Consider the following 17,179-nt stretch of genomic DNA (forward strand, 5'->3'; position numbering starts at 1 on the left):
TTTTAAGTCACATGAATCAATCTATCCATCATTGGTCATAGCATACAAACCCAAACCCTTATCCAGGGAATAGAAGTACACTGTTTTTTGGGATATTTATCCTATGCAATCTCAAACTGATTTTAGAAATGCTAAAACAAGACTATCTTCTTTCGGGGGCACCTGGGTAGCGCAGTCGTTAAGCGTCTGCCTTCGGCTCAGGGCGTGATCCCGGCATTGTGGGATCGAGTCCCACATCAGGCTCCTCTGCTGGGAGCCTGCTTCTTCCTCTCCCACTCCCCTGCTGTGTTCCCTCTCTCGCTGGCTGTCTATCTCTGTCACATAAATAAATAAAAATCTTTAAAAAAAAAAAAAAGACTATCTTCTTTCAGGGAACCTGTGTGCAGCAAGAAAGACTGAGGATTAGGCCAGTATGATATTCCAGACTGCATTTTCACTTCAATGAAACTGAATTAAGAGGCACAGAAGTTGTACATTTTATTATCACTTGATACTACATTTAATTTTTCTGTCTTAAGTGTAAAAATTTAAAGAAAAATAATTGATAGATGACTTCTTTCTTTGAATAGTTATGGACTTGTAAGTTTATTTTTAAAAAAGTTTAGTTTATTTGTTGTTAGGTTTTATATAATGTATGCTTTAAATTGAAGGTAGGATAGAGTTTCCTCAATTATCAATTCTCAATTATCTCAAGAATCATTCAATTCTTACAACCCTGTGATACTGATTTTCCCCTCTACTCTATAGATGAGGCTTAGCAAGGTGAAATAATTTGTCTCAGGTCACCTAGTAAAGAATTACAGAGTATGGAACGGAACCAGGTATGTTTATGATTTCCAAGGCCCCAAGTCAGTGAGAATCCCAAAGCTACACGGTGCAACAAAGGAAGAATCTTGCTACTGGCTCTTAATAAACGGTTTTGATCACATAACAATAATGCTAACTTACTGTAGAAAAACAGATAAGCCAAAAAAAAAATTGTTAATGTTTTTGTGACATACTACCAGAGCAATACTTTTTTTTAAAGAACTTTAAAAATCATCTGGTTTTAGCAAGTAAAACTTCATTAAATTGTTTCAGCATAACCTCTAAGGATTACAATTCATGTTAACAGCAAACATACTTGCGACATGTAAAGAATTAACGGTGTATTTCTTCCCTAGATGGTAGGACACGATACCGTTATGAAGGCTTCAAAAGCAAGACTTTCTCATAGCTGAATGTTAAATTCCATATTTTTCTATCAGCTCTTTTGCTTTAGAAATATACGCACTCATGGCATCTTCCTTCGGCTGCCCTAGAAAGACACAAACAGATTATCTCACTGACTGATGTATTGGGAAATTAAGGAAGTTTATTTCACTTATTTAAGAATTAACAACCTTTATGGAGGTTCCATGCTTCCCATTTAGCTTTTCCTTTTAAATCTAACATTCCTGGACACTCTGTCAAAAGAAGGATAGATATATTTTCAAGTTTACTTTTTACTCGATGCTTCTATAAATACTGTTCAGATGAAATGCATTATTTTTTTAAATATGTGATTTAAATATTAACGTGTGTGTGTATATCTATCTATCTACAGAATACCAATATTGATGTCTCCAACTACGGATTGTTTGTAGAGCCCATAGAGTTCTTTCAGTTCTTCATCATCTGGTCTTGTTTTCAGCTTCCTCACATCTTCTGCGATTCTATCAAAATCAGCCTAGAACAAAAGGAAGAAAAGGCAAACGGTGCATTCTCTAACTTTCAGCAGGCCCATCTATTTTGGGCGTATTTACCACCAAACAGTGGAAACTCAAAGAGGAAGTTTTCAAATGGAACTATTACTGGTCTAGTTACCAGAATTATCCTAATTTATTTTAATTTATGGATACCTCTCCTGGTACTTACCTGATATTCAAACAAGATATGAAGAACTACATAAAACTGTTATTAATGAAAATTCCTTTTTTTTTTTTTTAAAGTAGGCTCCATGCCCAGCATGGAGCCCAATGCAGGGCTTGAACCCACGACCCTGAAATCAAGACCTGGGCTGAGATCAAGAGTCAGACGCTTAACTGACTGAGATATCCAGGCGCCCCAATAATGAAAATTCTTAATACTGAAAATTTTAAAAACTGAAGAAGATATAAATAAGTGAAAGATATTCTATGCTCATGAATTAGAAGAAATATTATTGTTTAAATGTCCATACTACCTAAAGCAATCTACAGATTCATGGCAATCAATCTCTATCAACATTCCAATGGCATATTTTACAGATGTAGAAAAAACAACCTTAAAGTTTGTACAGAACCACAAAAGACCTTGAATAGCCAAAACAATCTTGAGAAAGAATAACAAAGCTGGAGTCATGGCGTGTCCTGATTCCCAAGTATATTACAAAGCTATGGTAATCAAAATGGTATGGCATTGGCCTAAAAACAAACAGATCAATGAAACAGAATAGAGAGCCCAGAAATAAAAGTATGCATATATGGTTGATTAATTTATGACAAAGAAGCCAAGAATGTAGAATGGGGAAAGTGAGTATCTTCAACAAATGGTGCTGGGACAACCTGACAGCCATACACCANATGACAGCCATATACCAAAGACTGAAACTGGACCACTGTCTGACACTATGCACAAAAAGCAACTCAAAGGACTTAATGTCAGGTCAAGTAAGACCTTTTATTTAGATCTTACTTGAATGTAAGACCTAAGAACACAAAACTCCTTGATAGAAAACATAGGGGGTAAGCTCCTGGACACTGGTCTTGGCAATGATTATTTGGATCTGACACCAAGAGCAAAGGCAACAAAAACAAAAATAAAGACATAAGACTCCATTAAGCTAGAAAGCTGCTGCACACTAAAGAAAACCATCAACAATATGAAAAGGCAACCTATGGAATGGGAGAAAATATTTGCAAATCATGTATCTTTAAAAAGTGGTTAATATCCAAAATATATAAAGCACTTATAGCACTCAATAGCAAAAAGGAAAAATCAATTAAAAAATGGGCAAAGGAACTAAACAGACATTTTCCCAAAGAGATACAAATGGAGGTGGTCTGATGCTGCATGGGCTATGGTGCAGCGCCAGCCTTGTACCTCCCACACCCCTGCATCAGTGATGGTGCAGGAGGGCCAGCACACCTGGAGGTGGGGGAGGAGGAGGAGCTTGGAGGGGGGAGGTAGGCAGAACACCATGGGGAGGGACGGGAGGAGATAGGGGGTGGAGGAGGCAAGGTGGGCATTACCTGGGGGAGGAGGAGCAGACAGAGCGCCACCAGGGGGTTGGACGAGGAGGAGGATTCCTTGTCTGGGTGGCCTTACCTGGGCGGGGTTGGGGGGGGCGGGGAGGAGAAGGCAGAGCACCGCCTGTTGGTCCAGCAGCCCGGCAATGCCTGTCCGGGAGGAGCNGCCGCCTGTTTGTCCAGCAGTCCGGCAATGCCTGTCCGGGAGAAGCTGACTGACCAGCACCCAGGAAGAACCATAAAGGGGAGCAGCAGGTTGGGGATAAAGCACTCCTGAAGAAGCCGGGCTGTTCATTCAACAAAGAAAACTCCTTCCAGATTACATTCTTCAGAAGTTAACTACAGCTGGACAGACTAACATAACGACATCATCAGGAAAGCTGAAAGAAACTCCTTATGTTCAGAAGAAAAAGGAAGAATGTGAAAAAGGAAGTGATTCCAAGAAAGCTGAAAAAAGTACAAAAAGTACAGTCTGTGGGCCAGAATAAAAGCCCCTTGGCTCTAAGCCTAGAAGATCAAGGTTGGAGAGATTCAAGGCAATAAGCAGTGAAAGCCTTTAGAGAGAATTCTTTATATGGTCCCAGAACCAACAGAACTACTGTAAATAAATTCCTATGTCTTGAAAATAAGAGGTTACCAGGGAAAAGGGCTGCCACCCAGTTTCTGAATAATGCTTGGGGAGCCCAGAAAAAAACAAAATGCCAAGAGGTTTAAAAAGACAGTGGCTGGTCAGAAACATGAAAACTTCTAAGAAGTAAATCAAAGCTAAATGAAAAATGAGAACTTGTATGTATAGAACTTATTCAGTTTAAAGAATAAGTTTTTCTGAAAAAATTCAATAAATCATTTATAAATTAAAATAAACAAAGACATACAAATGCCATGTGATTCAGTAATTCCATCTCTGGGTACACATCCAAAGGAAGCAAAATNCATAGAACTTATTCAGTTTAAAGAATAAGTTTTTCTGAAAAAATTCAATAAATCATTTATAAATTAAACAAAGACATACAAATGCCATGTGATTCAGTAATTCCATCTCTGGGTACACATCCAAAGGAAGCAAAATCCCTATTTCACAGTGATGCTGGCACCCCCATGTTCATTGCATCATTCTTTACAACAGCTAAGACATGGAAATTACAACCTAAGTGCCCAACGATGGATGTATAAAGAAAATATGGTATATGTAGACATGTACACACATAATGGAATATTGTTCAGCCATAAAAAGGAAGGAGATTCTGCTATTTGCAGGAACATGGATGGACCTTGAGAGCATTATGTGAGGTGAAATAAGTCACACAGAGACAGACAAATTCTGTAGGACCTCACTTAGATGTGGAAACTAAAATAACTAAACTTAGAAAAATGGAGGACAGACTGGCAGTTGCCAGAGGGGGTGAAGGGTGGGAGAAATGGGTGAATGTGGTCAAAATCTGGGAAAAATATCTATCAAGAGAAATTTCAATACATATTTCTTTTTATTTTTTTTAAAGATTTATTGCTTTATTTGGGGGGCGAGAGAGAGGGAGAGAATCCCAAGCAGACTCCCTGCTGAGTATGGAGCCCAACGAGGGACTGGATCCCACAATGTGGTGATCACGACCTGAGAAGAAACCAAGTCAGATGCTAAACTGACTGAGCCACCCAGGTGCCCCTACACATTTCTTTTTATAAGTTAAAAGCATATAAATTCCACAAATTGGAATATTATACACAAATGAATGTCTATGTGCTCCCAGTACTTTTTNTGGTACTTTTTTAAAGATTTTATTTTGTTTTTTATTTCTTTAAGTTATCTCTACCCCCAAGCTCGAACGCAGAACCCTGAGATCAAAAGTTGTATGCTCCACTGACTAAGCCAGCCAGGTGCTCCCTATGTGCTCCTAGCCTTTATCCCTCCTCTTTTAACCTCTTTGTTTACTTAAAAAGGGCTTTGGTGACTATTTTCCTTAATATAATTTTTCTACTCCTTTTTTTTTTTTAAATACACTGTATTTTACCTTGTGTTATTTAAATCAGGGATAAGCAGGAAATGTCACCAGCCTGGGTATCAAACAAGAGAAGCTCCAGGAGGCATTCTACCCCCACCCCCATTGTCTTTCTCCAATGCATAGCTCCCTTTGATCCAAAGACCCAAACTCCTAGTAGAGAAAGTGGATAGCCCTGCTGTCATGTCAGAACCCCAGGGATCTCAGCAGAGTTGCTGGGTCAAGTTTTCATCCCGCGCCAAAGACAGGACAGTACACAACTAGAGAGCAATTGTTTGGTGATGAACAAAAATCACCTGTAAATCAGAGACTGGGTTCTCCAAACTAAATAACCTTGAAAATGGCCCCGCCTCCTAATTAATCCCTATAGGGGTCTAAGAAGCATGAATGCATGTGACAAGGGTCACACACTCTGCCTCACCTTTCTGAGTGTCTTTCTAGGAAGTTGTCAACTGCTTTAAACAATGTCCTAAGAAGACAGGCTCTAGGGTTGCCTGGGTGGCTCAGTCGGTTGAGTGTCCCATTCTTGATTTTGGCTCAGGTCATGATCTCGGGGGTGTGAAATCGAGCCCCGCATCAGGCTCAGTGTGGAGTCCGCTTGAGATTCTCTTTCTCCCTCTCCCTCTGCCCTTCCCTCTGCTCGAGTGCACTCACTCTCTCTAAATAAAAAAAGAGTACAAAGGAAAAGAGCAAATAATAAATAAGTAGAAAGAAGAAAGAAAGAAAGAAAGAAAGAAAGAAAGAAAGAAAGAAAGAAAGAAAGAAAGAAAGAAAGAANGAGTGCACTCACTCTCTCTAAATAAAAAAAGAGTACAAAGGAAAAGAGCAAATAAATAAATAAGTAGAAAGAAAGAAAGAAAGAAAGAAAGAAAGAAAGAAAGAAAGAAAGAGAAGGAAAGAAAGAAGAAAAGAAAGAAGAAAGAAAAGAAAGAAAGAAAAGAAAGAAAGAAAGAACGAAAGAAAGAAAGAAAGAAAGAAAGAAAGNGAAAGAAAGAAAGAAAGAATGAATACAGGCTCTAGAGCCAGACAGCCTCAGTTAGAATCTCAGCTTCATTACTTAAGAGCTGTGTATCCTTCGGCAAGTTATTTAACTTGTGTCTTTTTTCTCAGCCAGAATATAGGACAATAATACCACCTATCCACAAGGTTGTTAGGAAGATTTAAATAGGTTAACACATGTAAAATATTTAAAATAGTGCCTGGGACATGGTGAGTGTTTAATAAAGGTTACCACTATTATTTGAAGTCTCTTTGGAAAAAACAAAACCAAAACTAATTCTAGAAAAAAATGGGAAAAAATACTCAGAATGAAGACACAAAAAACACTTTGACTTAACAAATACAAAATTATTTTTATACACTCAGCTTTGTAAAATAAAGACTAGCAAGAAATATATTAAAATATGGAAACAATAATTGCCTCTGATTATTGGTAAGTTCTCTGGGTTTTTAATGCTTTCTGTGCTCTCCAAATGTTCTGTAGTGTGTACATATTGTGCCTGTAATAAGGATACAATGAAAATGCTCCATAAGCTCCCAGGGCTTCCTAAGGGCAGGGCTCTTCAGAGAGGGTAGGGATCTTCCCCTTCCGATTTACCAGCGTCTCAGGTCGTCTGCTTGCTGTGAGGTCTTGTGCCCTTCTCCAGTGACAGCAACTCAATTCTTCTTGGCAAGCCAAGGCTTGAGGAGAATTCTAAGGCTTCTGAACAACCATACTAGGTCCCTGCCTTCCAGAAGGAATTTTTGGAAAATTGTTCTTCATATACAGGGTGGGGGGTGGGGCATGGAACCATGTGACAACCTAATGAAAGTCTTGGACCCTCTCCACAAGAAGTCAGGCCCTGACCAGGCTTCACACCCAACTTCAGGGATCCCTGTTCCTTCTCCCTTCCAGGGTACAGAAGCCTGTTCCAGAGCTGGGGCCAAGATCACGCTCTCCATCCAGCATGACGTTTTGTGGTGCCACAACTTGATACATTCCTGCTCCATGATGAGGTTCCAATGTACCCTCCTCGATGGGGCCTTTCCCAGTTTAACCACAATAGGCTCTAGGGGAAAGAACACTGGCCTCACATCAGGATCTTGGGTTTGAATTCTAGCTTTGAGATATAATGCCATGGGATTTTACGCAAGCAACAAAGCTCCTCTGAGATTCAGTCTCAGCCAAAAAAAAAAAAATGATACTATCAACTTCAGTGGGAAGGTGTTAAGATTAAATACTATTAAGAACAGATATATTTTTTATTTCGTTCTGTTGACTCTGCCCACCCAGAGCTCATCACTTGGATCATACTACTTAACAAATGTATTGAACACCTATTATATACCAGGCCTTTGCCAGGCAGACAGGGATGAACAGGGCCGCCGGCGCTCAAGGGGCTCAGGCTCTAGTGGGAGATGAGCAGGTCAACAACGATCATGTGATACTTGCTCCAGTGGAAGAGCTGCGGGCCCTCTGGGGATGCAGAGGAGGGAGCGTCAGCAGGTGTGGAAGAAGCCTTCCCAGGGGCGCCTGGGTGGCGCAGTTGTTACGCGTCTGCCTTCATNCCCAGGGGCGCCTGGGTGGCGCAGTTGTTACGCGTCTGCCTTTGGCTCAGGGCGTGATCCTGGCGTTCTGGGATCGAGCCCCACATCAGGCTCCTCCGCTGTGAGCCTGCTTCTTCCTCTCCCACTCCCCCTGCTTGTGTTCCCTCTCTCGCTGGCTGTCTCTGTCAAATAAATAAATAAAATCTTTAAAAAAAAAAAAAGAAGAAGCAGCAGCAGCCTTCCCAGAGGAGATGGCACTTAGCTAAGCCCGAGGGGTCAGCACCTGTTGGATGGACAANCCTCTCTCACTGGCTGTCTCTATCTCTGTCGAATAAATAAATAAAATCTTAAAAAAAAAAAAAAAAGAAGAAGAAGCAGCCTTCCCAGAGGAGATGGCACTTAGCTAAGCCCGAGGGGTCAGCACCTGTTGGATGGACAAGAGCATGGAAGGATGTTCCAGGTGGCATGGACAGCAGGTATTAGAGCTCAACATGAAAGCCAGTGGGACTGGCTTTGTTCCCCACACATGTGTAACAGAGGACAGGTATAAGCATTCATCTTGGAAGCAAGAGCCATGCCTTACAGAGAGCACTGGTGGGCAGTACCAGCCCCTCTGTGTCCTTGGTGAATAAATGAATGAGTAAGTGGATATTAGGAGAGTTTGAAAGCTATCACAGATGAGAAACAGCTTTAAATGTACAGTTGTTTACACTTAATTCCAAAGCATTCTGGGCCAAAGGGGAAGTTTAGTAACGCCCTGTGCCACTGTGGAACTGGGCTCATTGCTTTTGGTGAGGAATTTCAGCCTCTGCTGAGCTCATTCTTCTAGCCCTGGGGGCCTCGCTGTCCTGCTTGAATGCCTGTGTTCATCATTCCCCTCACAACTGTGCTTGAGAGTCTTCAAAACAAACTGCCTTAAGGTCTCTCCCCAGAGTCTCTCCTGTTCATGTTTTCACAGGCCCTCTGACTACACCTTGGTATATCAGTGACCCCAGTGTCACCACCAACACTCACAGGGGGTGCATCCTGCTTTCCTGGAGTTGGAACCATCTACCCTCTTACCACCTAAGAGTACTGACCACCCTGGCGTCTGGGTAAATTTCCTTTCCAATTTCGTCACACCTGAAAATAGCCTCTGAAGGTGACTCTCACCTAATCTAGTTTTACTTTCTGCAGCCAAAGAACATGGTCATCCCACAACATGAGGTTGACAAAACCTTTTTTTTTTTTTTTTAAGATTTATTTACTTATTTTAGAGAGAGTGTGTGAGCAGGGTGAGGGGTAGGAGAGGGGGGAGAGAATCTCAAGCAGACTCCATGGTGAGTGCAGAGCCCAATGTGGGGCTTGATCTCACAACCCTGAGATCATGACTGGAGCTGAAACCAAGAATTGGATGCTCAACCAAATGAGCCCCCCAGACACCCTGAGAAAGCCTTTCCGAGCAATCACTTCCTATTGAGGAAGTGAATTAGGAAGATCGTAAATTCTCATACTGTATGGTTCTTAGGTCATACAAACATGCATGGAGGGAAAGGGGTTAGTTTTTTGCCCACTGTAAAATCACAAATCTCCAAGCTTGAAAAGATGCAGCTTCTCGAAGAAGCAGTCTGCCTTCAAGCACCATCTTCTAAAAAAGAAAGACATCCAGTTTACCTGGCTCTCAGCTTTGCTAAAAGCTTTGGTACTGAAGTAAACATATTTTAAGTTTAAAATAAAGTTTGGAGGTTATAGCTGAATTAGAAACCCCATTTGTTTGCCAAACAAAATACTAAGCTAAAAAGGAATAAAGTTTCGATATTGAAAGATTTGATTACTTTGAGAAAATCTCAATATGAATTATATGTCCTACACAAGAGAGAAATATCTAAATGTTCAAGGACACACTTATCCTTATTGGGTACTTACCACATGCCAGGCGCTGTTTTAAATGCTCTATACATGTAGCTCATTAATCTTGGCAGTCCCTCGCCTCCGTTTTTCAATGAGGAAACAGGCACAGAGAGGTCACATGCTAGGAAGGGGTGAGGTTTGGATTTGAATCTGGCCGACTCTGGAGTATGTGCCTTTAGTCACCATAACATACTGCTTAAGGAACCCTAGCACCTGGGTGGCTCAGTGGGGTAAGACTTCAACTCTTGATTTTGGCTCAGTTAGTGATCTCAAGGTCCTGGGATTGAGCCCCATGTGGGGCTCTGTGCTGGGCATAGAGCCTACTTGAGGATTCTCTCTCTGCCCCCCCACCCCCACCCCCGAAAATAAAAATAAATCTTAAAAAAAAAAAAAGAATCCTTAAAGAAGTGAGCCACGCTCATTCTGTGAAATTGTATGCAGATATTTTTTTCAAATTTTATTTTAGGAGAATATTTAATGATGAAAAATGCTCCTAATACAGTGTTAGTTATAGGAACAAAACTGTATATGCTTAAGAATATAATCAAATCAGTGTGTATACACACACATATGCACATGTATGTACATACGCAAGGCACATATACACACACACATTTTTCACACACACAAGAAAGTAATCCCTCATGTTCGCAGTGGTTATCATCTGGGTGAAGGAATTCCAAATGGTTTTTACTTACTTTATGTTTGCTCTCTTTCCCCAAATTTCCCACCCTGAATATATATTTTTTTCTCATATCAGCAGAACTACTATTTTGTAGTTTTACAGATCTCGAACAGAAAAACACTTGCCTTACCAAGGAGCGAGGGGGCGCGGGTGGGATCCCAGCCGCCCTCGCCTTCCTCTCCCAGATGGACAGAGCGCGCGGAGCAGGGCCGCCTGGTCCTCCGGGAGCAGCCGGGCGTCTGCCCTCCCGGGGGGCCAGCGCTTACTTTTCGAGTAACCAATCCCCGGGGTTCACAAATGTTGCCATAGGGAGCCCCGGCTCGCAGTCAACAATGGCACCGGTGTGGTCCCCACTGCAATAAGCGGGCGCTCGCGATGGGGGTGGGAGGGTCCGCAGGGTCACTCAGGACAACTTCCGGGGGTCTGGGGGCGCGAGAACTGCGGGCGACAGCTGTCCCAAGCTTCAGTTTCGAGTCACCCGCCACCCAGGGGCGTCACGCCTGCCCCACTCGAGCGCTTGCCTCTGAGAAGGAAGCCCTCTGGTGCGGCCTCCGCACCCTTCGACTCACCTGCAAAGGCATGGTTGACAGCACCCAGCTACCACCGCACTCCCGAAGCGCCGGTCCCCAGAGCCGGTGCCGCGGGCCTCCTTAAATGGCGACGCACCTCCGCCCTCTGGCTCCCATTGGCTGCACTGTGAGCCAGGCTGGTTCCCATTGGCCACCAGTACTAGGGGGCGGAGCTGAGCAGTGAGTGGCACCTGCCCTGACCCACACGCCCGCCCGAGCCCCAGGCGGCAGCGCGCCGGGGTTGGCAGCCAGCACCGCTGCAACTGGAAAGGCGAGGAGCAGGGAATTTAAATGAGTTCCTCTCCGCTCTTGGCTCGCTCCCCAATTCTTTCTCAAGAGGTTGTTTGCTGGAAATCCAGAGAAGTCTCCTTAGGGCACGGACCTCAGTGGGGATTCCTTTTTGTAGATATATCCCTCTGCCCTTTCGTAATTCCTAGAAACCTGGATGGCAGTTTTTTGAGACTTCTCAAATCTCCTCTCATATCTCTAGACACACTTCATCAGGCATGAAAAAGGCGTCTTCTCTTTAAAAAGCAAAAACACGTTTTGGACACGTGCTGCAAACACCCTAACTAGTTCTCGGTTATTGTAAGGGCACAGACGTATGCACCTATTCAATTTGACCCCATTCTCCAGGGCAACAAATTCAATGTCGCTGCAAGTTGGCAGACATACGAATGGGACCGTGATTCACGTTTGATTAAGTTTTCAAAGAACTGGAACAGCATTTCCTGGTCACAGGAGTTCATTTCCGACTCTTTTAAGAAAGCTTCGTGGAGCGAAGTGACTGGAAGAACTGACAAATTCAGGGTTTAGAGAGTAGCTGATCTGAAACGTTTAACATATAACAATCCAAGTGATAGAGACGAAAGGCCCCAAAACATTTTAGCTTGTTTTTGCATAAAACTACATTTAAAAAATATTTGCTTGGGCGCCTGGCTCAGGTCGTGATCCCAGGGTCCTGGGATGGAGCCCCACATATGGGGTCCCTGCCTCAGTGGGGACTCTGCTTCTCCCTCTCCCTCTGTCCCTCCTGCTTGTGTTCTGCCTCTCTCTCTCTCTCAAATAAATAAATAAAATCTAAAAAAAAATTATTTGCCTTACCTTTTCATGTAAATCCCTTGGTTTTTACANATATTTGCTTGGGCGCCTGGCTCAGGTCGTGATCCCAGGGTCCTGGGATGGAGCCCCACATATGGGGTCCCTGCTTAGTGGGGACTCTGCTTCTCCCTCTCCCTCTGTCCCTCCTGCTTGTGTTCTGCCTCTCTCTCTCTCTCTCTCTCAAATAAATAAATAAAATCTAAAAAAAAAAAATTATTTGCCTTACCTTTTCATGTAAATCCCTTGGTTTTTACATTCTCCTTGAAAATATTTTCATGGTGTAACCAATGAATTTCCAAGTAAAAGACAAAAAGCAAATGGTCGCAAAATGTACTGATTTTTTGGTTTTTAGTTTTTAAATTTGCAGGGGATGGGAAATACACTTTGGGATACAAAGGCAAATGGCAACTTCAGAGCAGTGAGTGCTTTCTCTGCTGAGGAAGCCCTAACAGTGTTTCAGTAGGGAAATACTGGGGGTGACCTCCAGTATTGGCGTGTTTCTAGAGCTGAGACATTTGGGCATTATAGTCATTATAAGAAATCAGGAAAAGGGGAGAGCGAAGGTACGCTGTGCTCTATTTTATTCTCTAAGTCTAGAACGTTCTTCTAAGGACTGTTTTCAAAGCATGTTCTTCTCTTGAGTTGCTCTCCCCTGAAAAGACACTAGAGCCATCATGTCTTGTTCCATAGAATAAAGAGAAAGAAAAGAAATGGAAATACTGATGTCTTCTGCCCAGTGATAATAATATACTAGGTATAGTAAATACTCAGTTTTCCTTAGGGAGTGAGTCAATTTGGACAATCAAGTCCCCCCCTTTTTTTTTTGCTATTTATTAAATATTGATTACAAACCAATATCCATATATCCATATATATATATATATATAATTCTAAAAACAAAGGGCACATTTATGAACCTACCACCAGTTTTAAGAAATAGAACATTACCTTTACCTTTGTGACTCTCCTGATTCCATTCCCTCCTATATTCCTTATTCATTCTTTCATTCATTCAAACAGTTATTGGGTACCTAATATGAGCAAGGCACTGTTTTAAGTTCTTGAAAAACAGTCAACAGAGCAAACAAGATCCTTATCCTCACATTACATTCTGGTTGGGGATTACAGACAATAACATATAATAAGCAAATTATATGGTCTATTAAAAGATATGAGGTAATAAATGCTATTTTAAAAAGGAGCAGAGCAAAAGAGATGGGAAGTCTTGGGTATGTGGGATGAGGAGGTGACTTGCAATGGTAAATAGGGTAATCAGGGTAGGTCTCTTTGAGAAGATGACATTTGATTAAAAGCTTGAAGCAGGGTGAAAGAGCTGACCAGGAAGAGCCCTAAGAGCTTCCCTTGCAAAGGCAGCACCCTCTACAAAGGCTCTAAGGAATGAGCTTCCCCAGCAGCTGTGAGGAACAGCAAGGAGCCCGGGTAGCCGGAGCAGAATAGTAGAAAAGGTCAGAGAATAGAAGATGGAGACCAATTGCATACGGCCTCACACAAAGACATTTGGGATTAAGTGGGAGTGAAACAGAACCACTGAAGAGTTTTGAGAAAGATCTGACATAATACGACTTACTTTTTAAAAGGATCACTCTTGGGGGTGCCTGGATGGCACAGTCAGTTAAGGGTCCAACTCTTGGTTTTGGCTCAGGTCGTGACCTCCCGAAGTGGGACTGAGCCCCACGTCAGGCTCCATGCTTAGCACAGAATCTACTTGAGGCTCTCTACTCCTCTCCCTCCGCGCTCTCCCCCCGACCCCCACTGCACACACTCTCTCTCTTAAATAAATAAATAAATCTTTTAAAAAAATCATTCTTGTTGCTGTGTTGAAAAGAGACTATAGGGGAACAAGGTTGACAGCAAAATCCTTACTAAAATTAGAATCCAGGGAGGAACTTATGGGTGTCTTAAACTCAGGTGGTAGTGGTGGAGGTAATGAGAAGTATTTCAGATTCTGGATATATTTTGAAGAGAGAGTCAACAACAGTCCCCAGTAGATTCTAAATGGGGCATGAAGGAAAGAGAGGAGTCAGGATAATTCAATTGCTAAACCAACCTTCATTCCTTATTAATCTCAACCTGACCTTGACAAAATGCATTACTGGATTGTGGGCTATATTTTGAAGGTGTTTTTCATCCATGTTTATTTTGTAACTTCCCTTCCTCAGACATACATTTATTTATTTATTTATTTATTTATTTATTTATTTATTTAATTTCCTGCACCAGCATTATGCAAGTACATAAAACAAGTTAAGAAAGCATCCTCCTGTGTCTGTATTCTGGAATAAATTGTGCAGAATGGAGAGGATCACAAATGAGAGAAGGTCGCACCGCGGCCCGTGACACTCGAGCTGATTTTCCTCTTGCCTCCTTCACTTCCAACCCCGGAGGTTAAAGCCACTGTCGAAGCACAGGGGAAGCCTAGTTGCTTATCCCACCCATTCTCGGACTTGCGGTCAGAGTGTTCTAGCATTGAGCGTGCACACATCAGTGGCACCCCGCTTTCTTACGATACACCCCAAACTCGTTTTGGCATTAGAGGTCCTCTAAGGCTAGTGAAGCCCTCAGGGAACGTCACCCATGGGATTTTTCCCGAAAGAACCTGTTCAGGGCTCCGATACCTTCCCAAACTGCCCTCTGCAAACACCAACTCCCCTGCCCACGAGCACGCAAGAACCACCGGCCGAGCGCTGCAGAGCCTTGAGGGGGCCCCGCGCAAGCGAGGCCGCGGGACTTCTGCAGTCTTGCCCAGGGAGGGGCGCGGCGGCCTCACCCCTTCTCTCCCTGGAGGCTCCTGGCAGCCGTGTAACGGTTAAGCGGCCGTGATTTGGGAGGCAATGGTTTTGAACGCTGCAGAGGCACGGCTCTCCACTGAAATGGAACTCCGTTGAGAGACGACTGTGACCGTTTAGATCCCCACCATCCACTGCGCAAAGTCCTCTTGGCCGCACGCCCTGCACACCCAGCAGCAGCGCGAATTTCTTGCTCAGTCCATGCTGGCCACTGTTTGCCGGCAGCGCAGGCCGGTCTCCTGCACCTTCTCATTGGGCTCCATGAAGTTCATGCTTTTCACATTCCCTGTCAAGTGCAAACAGCATCACTTGGCCTCCCTCAGTGTTTCCTTTACCACTGTTTCTGCTCCCACTCTGCGAGGTTTGAGTGTGTCCTTTCAGTGTCTGCTCTCAGGTTTTTCTGGCAAACCTGAAACACAGATGTCTCTGTATAAACTTCAAGCTGAACCTGCTGAAGAAGTTCCCAGGGGCCCCCTGCAGGCCCTGGCTCCTGTCCGAAGGAGACGTGGGGGTGGCTCATCTGTGGGAAGTTGCCCAGGTAGATGGAGTTTCCTTTGGACAAACCCTGCGGTGGGGGATTGGTTTCTTCTGTGGCTTTGCCACTACTTCTGATGTGAGGTTGGAAGAAGGGGCCAGAGGGACATAAGTCTGTGGGAGTCTGTGCTGGGCTGGGGCACCTCACAGTTCCCCTCTGGGGGGGCACAGCCCTGAGGCCTGGTTGGGCTGTGGCATGTGGCTCCCTGGTGCAGACGGGGCCTTGTTGGGAGATCAGGGCATAGTGGTGGGGTGTGGAGGAGAGCAGAGGCTGTGGAGGCCCTGGACTCTGGCAGTTAGGCCCTCCAGCTCGGCTCTCCTGCAACTCAGGAGCAAATAGGTGGCCATCACTTTGTTGTGCTTATGGCCCATCAGCGAGTCTTGGCTCTCTTCCCTGTGTGACACAAGGACACCATCAACTCAGCCAGGCTTCCTTGTGGTCAAGGAGTGGCTCCACATACAGCTTTCGTTCTTCCCCACAACCTGTATTCACCCATGGATCGTGAGCTCTAAAGTGCTCTCTTGCTGGGACTGAGGACGAGACATTTCTTGAGCAGTTTTTCACATTCCCTGTAATGTAAAGGGGGATATGGTACATTCCCCGGAGTACCCACCTGGCCCTGCAGCTCCTAGAAGGCAGGGGTCTGACGACCGAGTCTACGGGATGGCCCTCAGGTTCCACATGCCCCTGCAGATCCATCTTATTTGGCCCTGGAAGAGTTCCAGGGCAGCATAAAGGGGGGGCTGCCAAAGGAAGTACCCAGCTGTTGCCAAAGGCGAACTGTTACTGAAGCCAAAGTCTTCAAACTTGATTATCACATCAGCATCCAAGAGCAGGTGTTCTGCCTTTAACTCTACAAACGACACACTTCTAGGGACTGTACCCGCAGACAGAATTTGCCTATGGCCTTTTTTTCCTTACAGACTTCCATGAGCCGCTAGGAACTCCAGCACCTCTATGTCACTAGAGGACTCTGTGACAAGGCAGAGTGTTTACTCAGTCCGGATCACTTGAAATGACTGTTTGGGGATGGTTCGAGGCCTTCTTGATTCTTACTTCACAGGACAGTCTGGAGTTTGGAGGAGTTCTCCTACGTCTTGTCACTGACCTTAATGACTACCTCTTTCCTAAAGCAGGATGTGGCGGGCCAGCTTCAGCTTGGTCAAGTTACCCTTGGTGATGGTCTTGAGGGTCGGTGGCTGTCCACACAGGTCTCCTCCCCAGCAGGGATGGCTGAGAGGCCCAGCAGCATGTTGGACTTACTGCTGACCTTGGAGTCAAGGTATCCCAAGGTCAACTTAAAATCGGGAGAAGCTGGTGAGATGCTTGGCCCACACCGCCTCAAGAGAAAATCAACTCCAGAGTCCACCTGATGAACTGATCTCTGTAATGGAATCAAAACACAATGCCAGACAAGCATACAAATAAACACCACCAACTACTAACAAACTAAATAAAAGAAAAAGGGAGACAAAATTTTTGAAAGGAAAATGAGAAAAAAGTAAAGAAAAAATGAAACTGAGAAGAAAAAAAGGAATAGTAAAGAAAAATGGTGAAAAATAGTATTTTGAGTGGCATTAAGTACATTCGTAATGCTGTGTAACCATCACCACTATTTCCAAATTTTTTTCATCCACCTAAATAGAAACTCTGTACCCATTAAACAACTTCTCATTCCCGTCTCTCCTCAGCCTCTGTTCTACCTACAGAATTTGTCTAGTCTAGGTACCTAATAAAGTGTAACTGCACAGTATTTGTCCTTTTGCAACTGGCTTATTTCACTTAGCATAATGTGTTTCAAGTTCATCCATGTTGTAGCAGATG

General features: G+C 43.7%; 1 protein-coding gene across 4 annotated transcripts in view; it reads right to left on the reverse strand.

Moving 5' to 3' along the window:
• The window catches only part of ACBD7 (acyl-CoA binding domain containing 7), a 38,380-nt gene extending 27,413 nt beyond the window's left edge, over positions 1 to 10,967 (reverse strand). For 3 of the 4 annotated variants that reach the window (XR_004621011.1, XR_004621012.1, XR_004621013.1), the window contains exons 1-4: positions 10,913 to 10,967; positions 1,591 to 1,708; positions 1,383 to 1,445; positions 1,124 to 1,297 (exon numbers count right to left, since the gene is read on the reverse strand). Coding sequence is in view for 1 of the 4 variants with exons in the window: in XM_002926625.4 (XP_002926671.1) it covers positions 1,224 to 1,297; positions 1,383 to 1,445; positions 1,591 to 1,708; positions 10,913 to 10,924 (267 nt within the window). In the remaining 3 variants the exon portion in view is untranslated. Of the gene's footprint in view, positions 1,298 to 1,382; positions 1,446 to 1,590; positions 1,709 to 10,912 lie in introns of all 4 variants that reach the window. The other variant, XM_002926625.4, reaches the window with a different exon arrangement.
• Positions 10,968 to 17,179: the final 6,212 nt, after the last annotated feature.

The sequence above is a fragment of the Ailuropoda melanoleuca genome, chromosome 15, assembly GCF_002007445.2.
Source record: "Ailuropoda melanoleuca isolate Jingjing chromosome 15, ASM200744v2, whole genome shotgun sequence".
Lineage (NCBI taxonomy): Eukaryota > Metazoa > Chordata > Mammalia > Carnivora > Ursidae > Ailuropoda > Ailuropoda melanoleuca.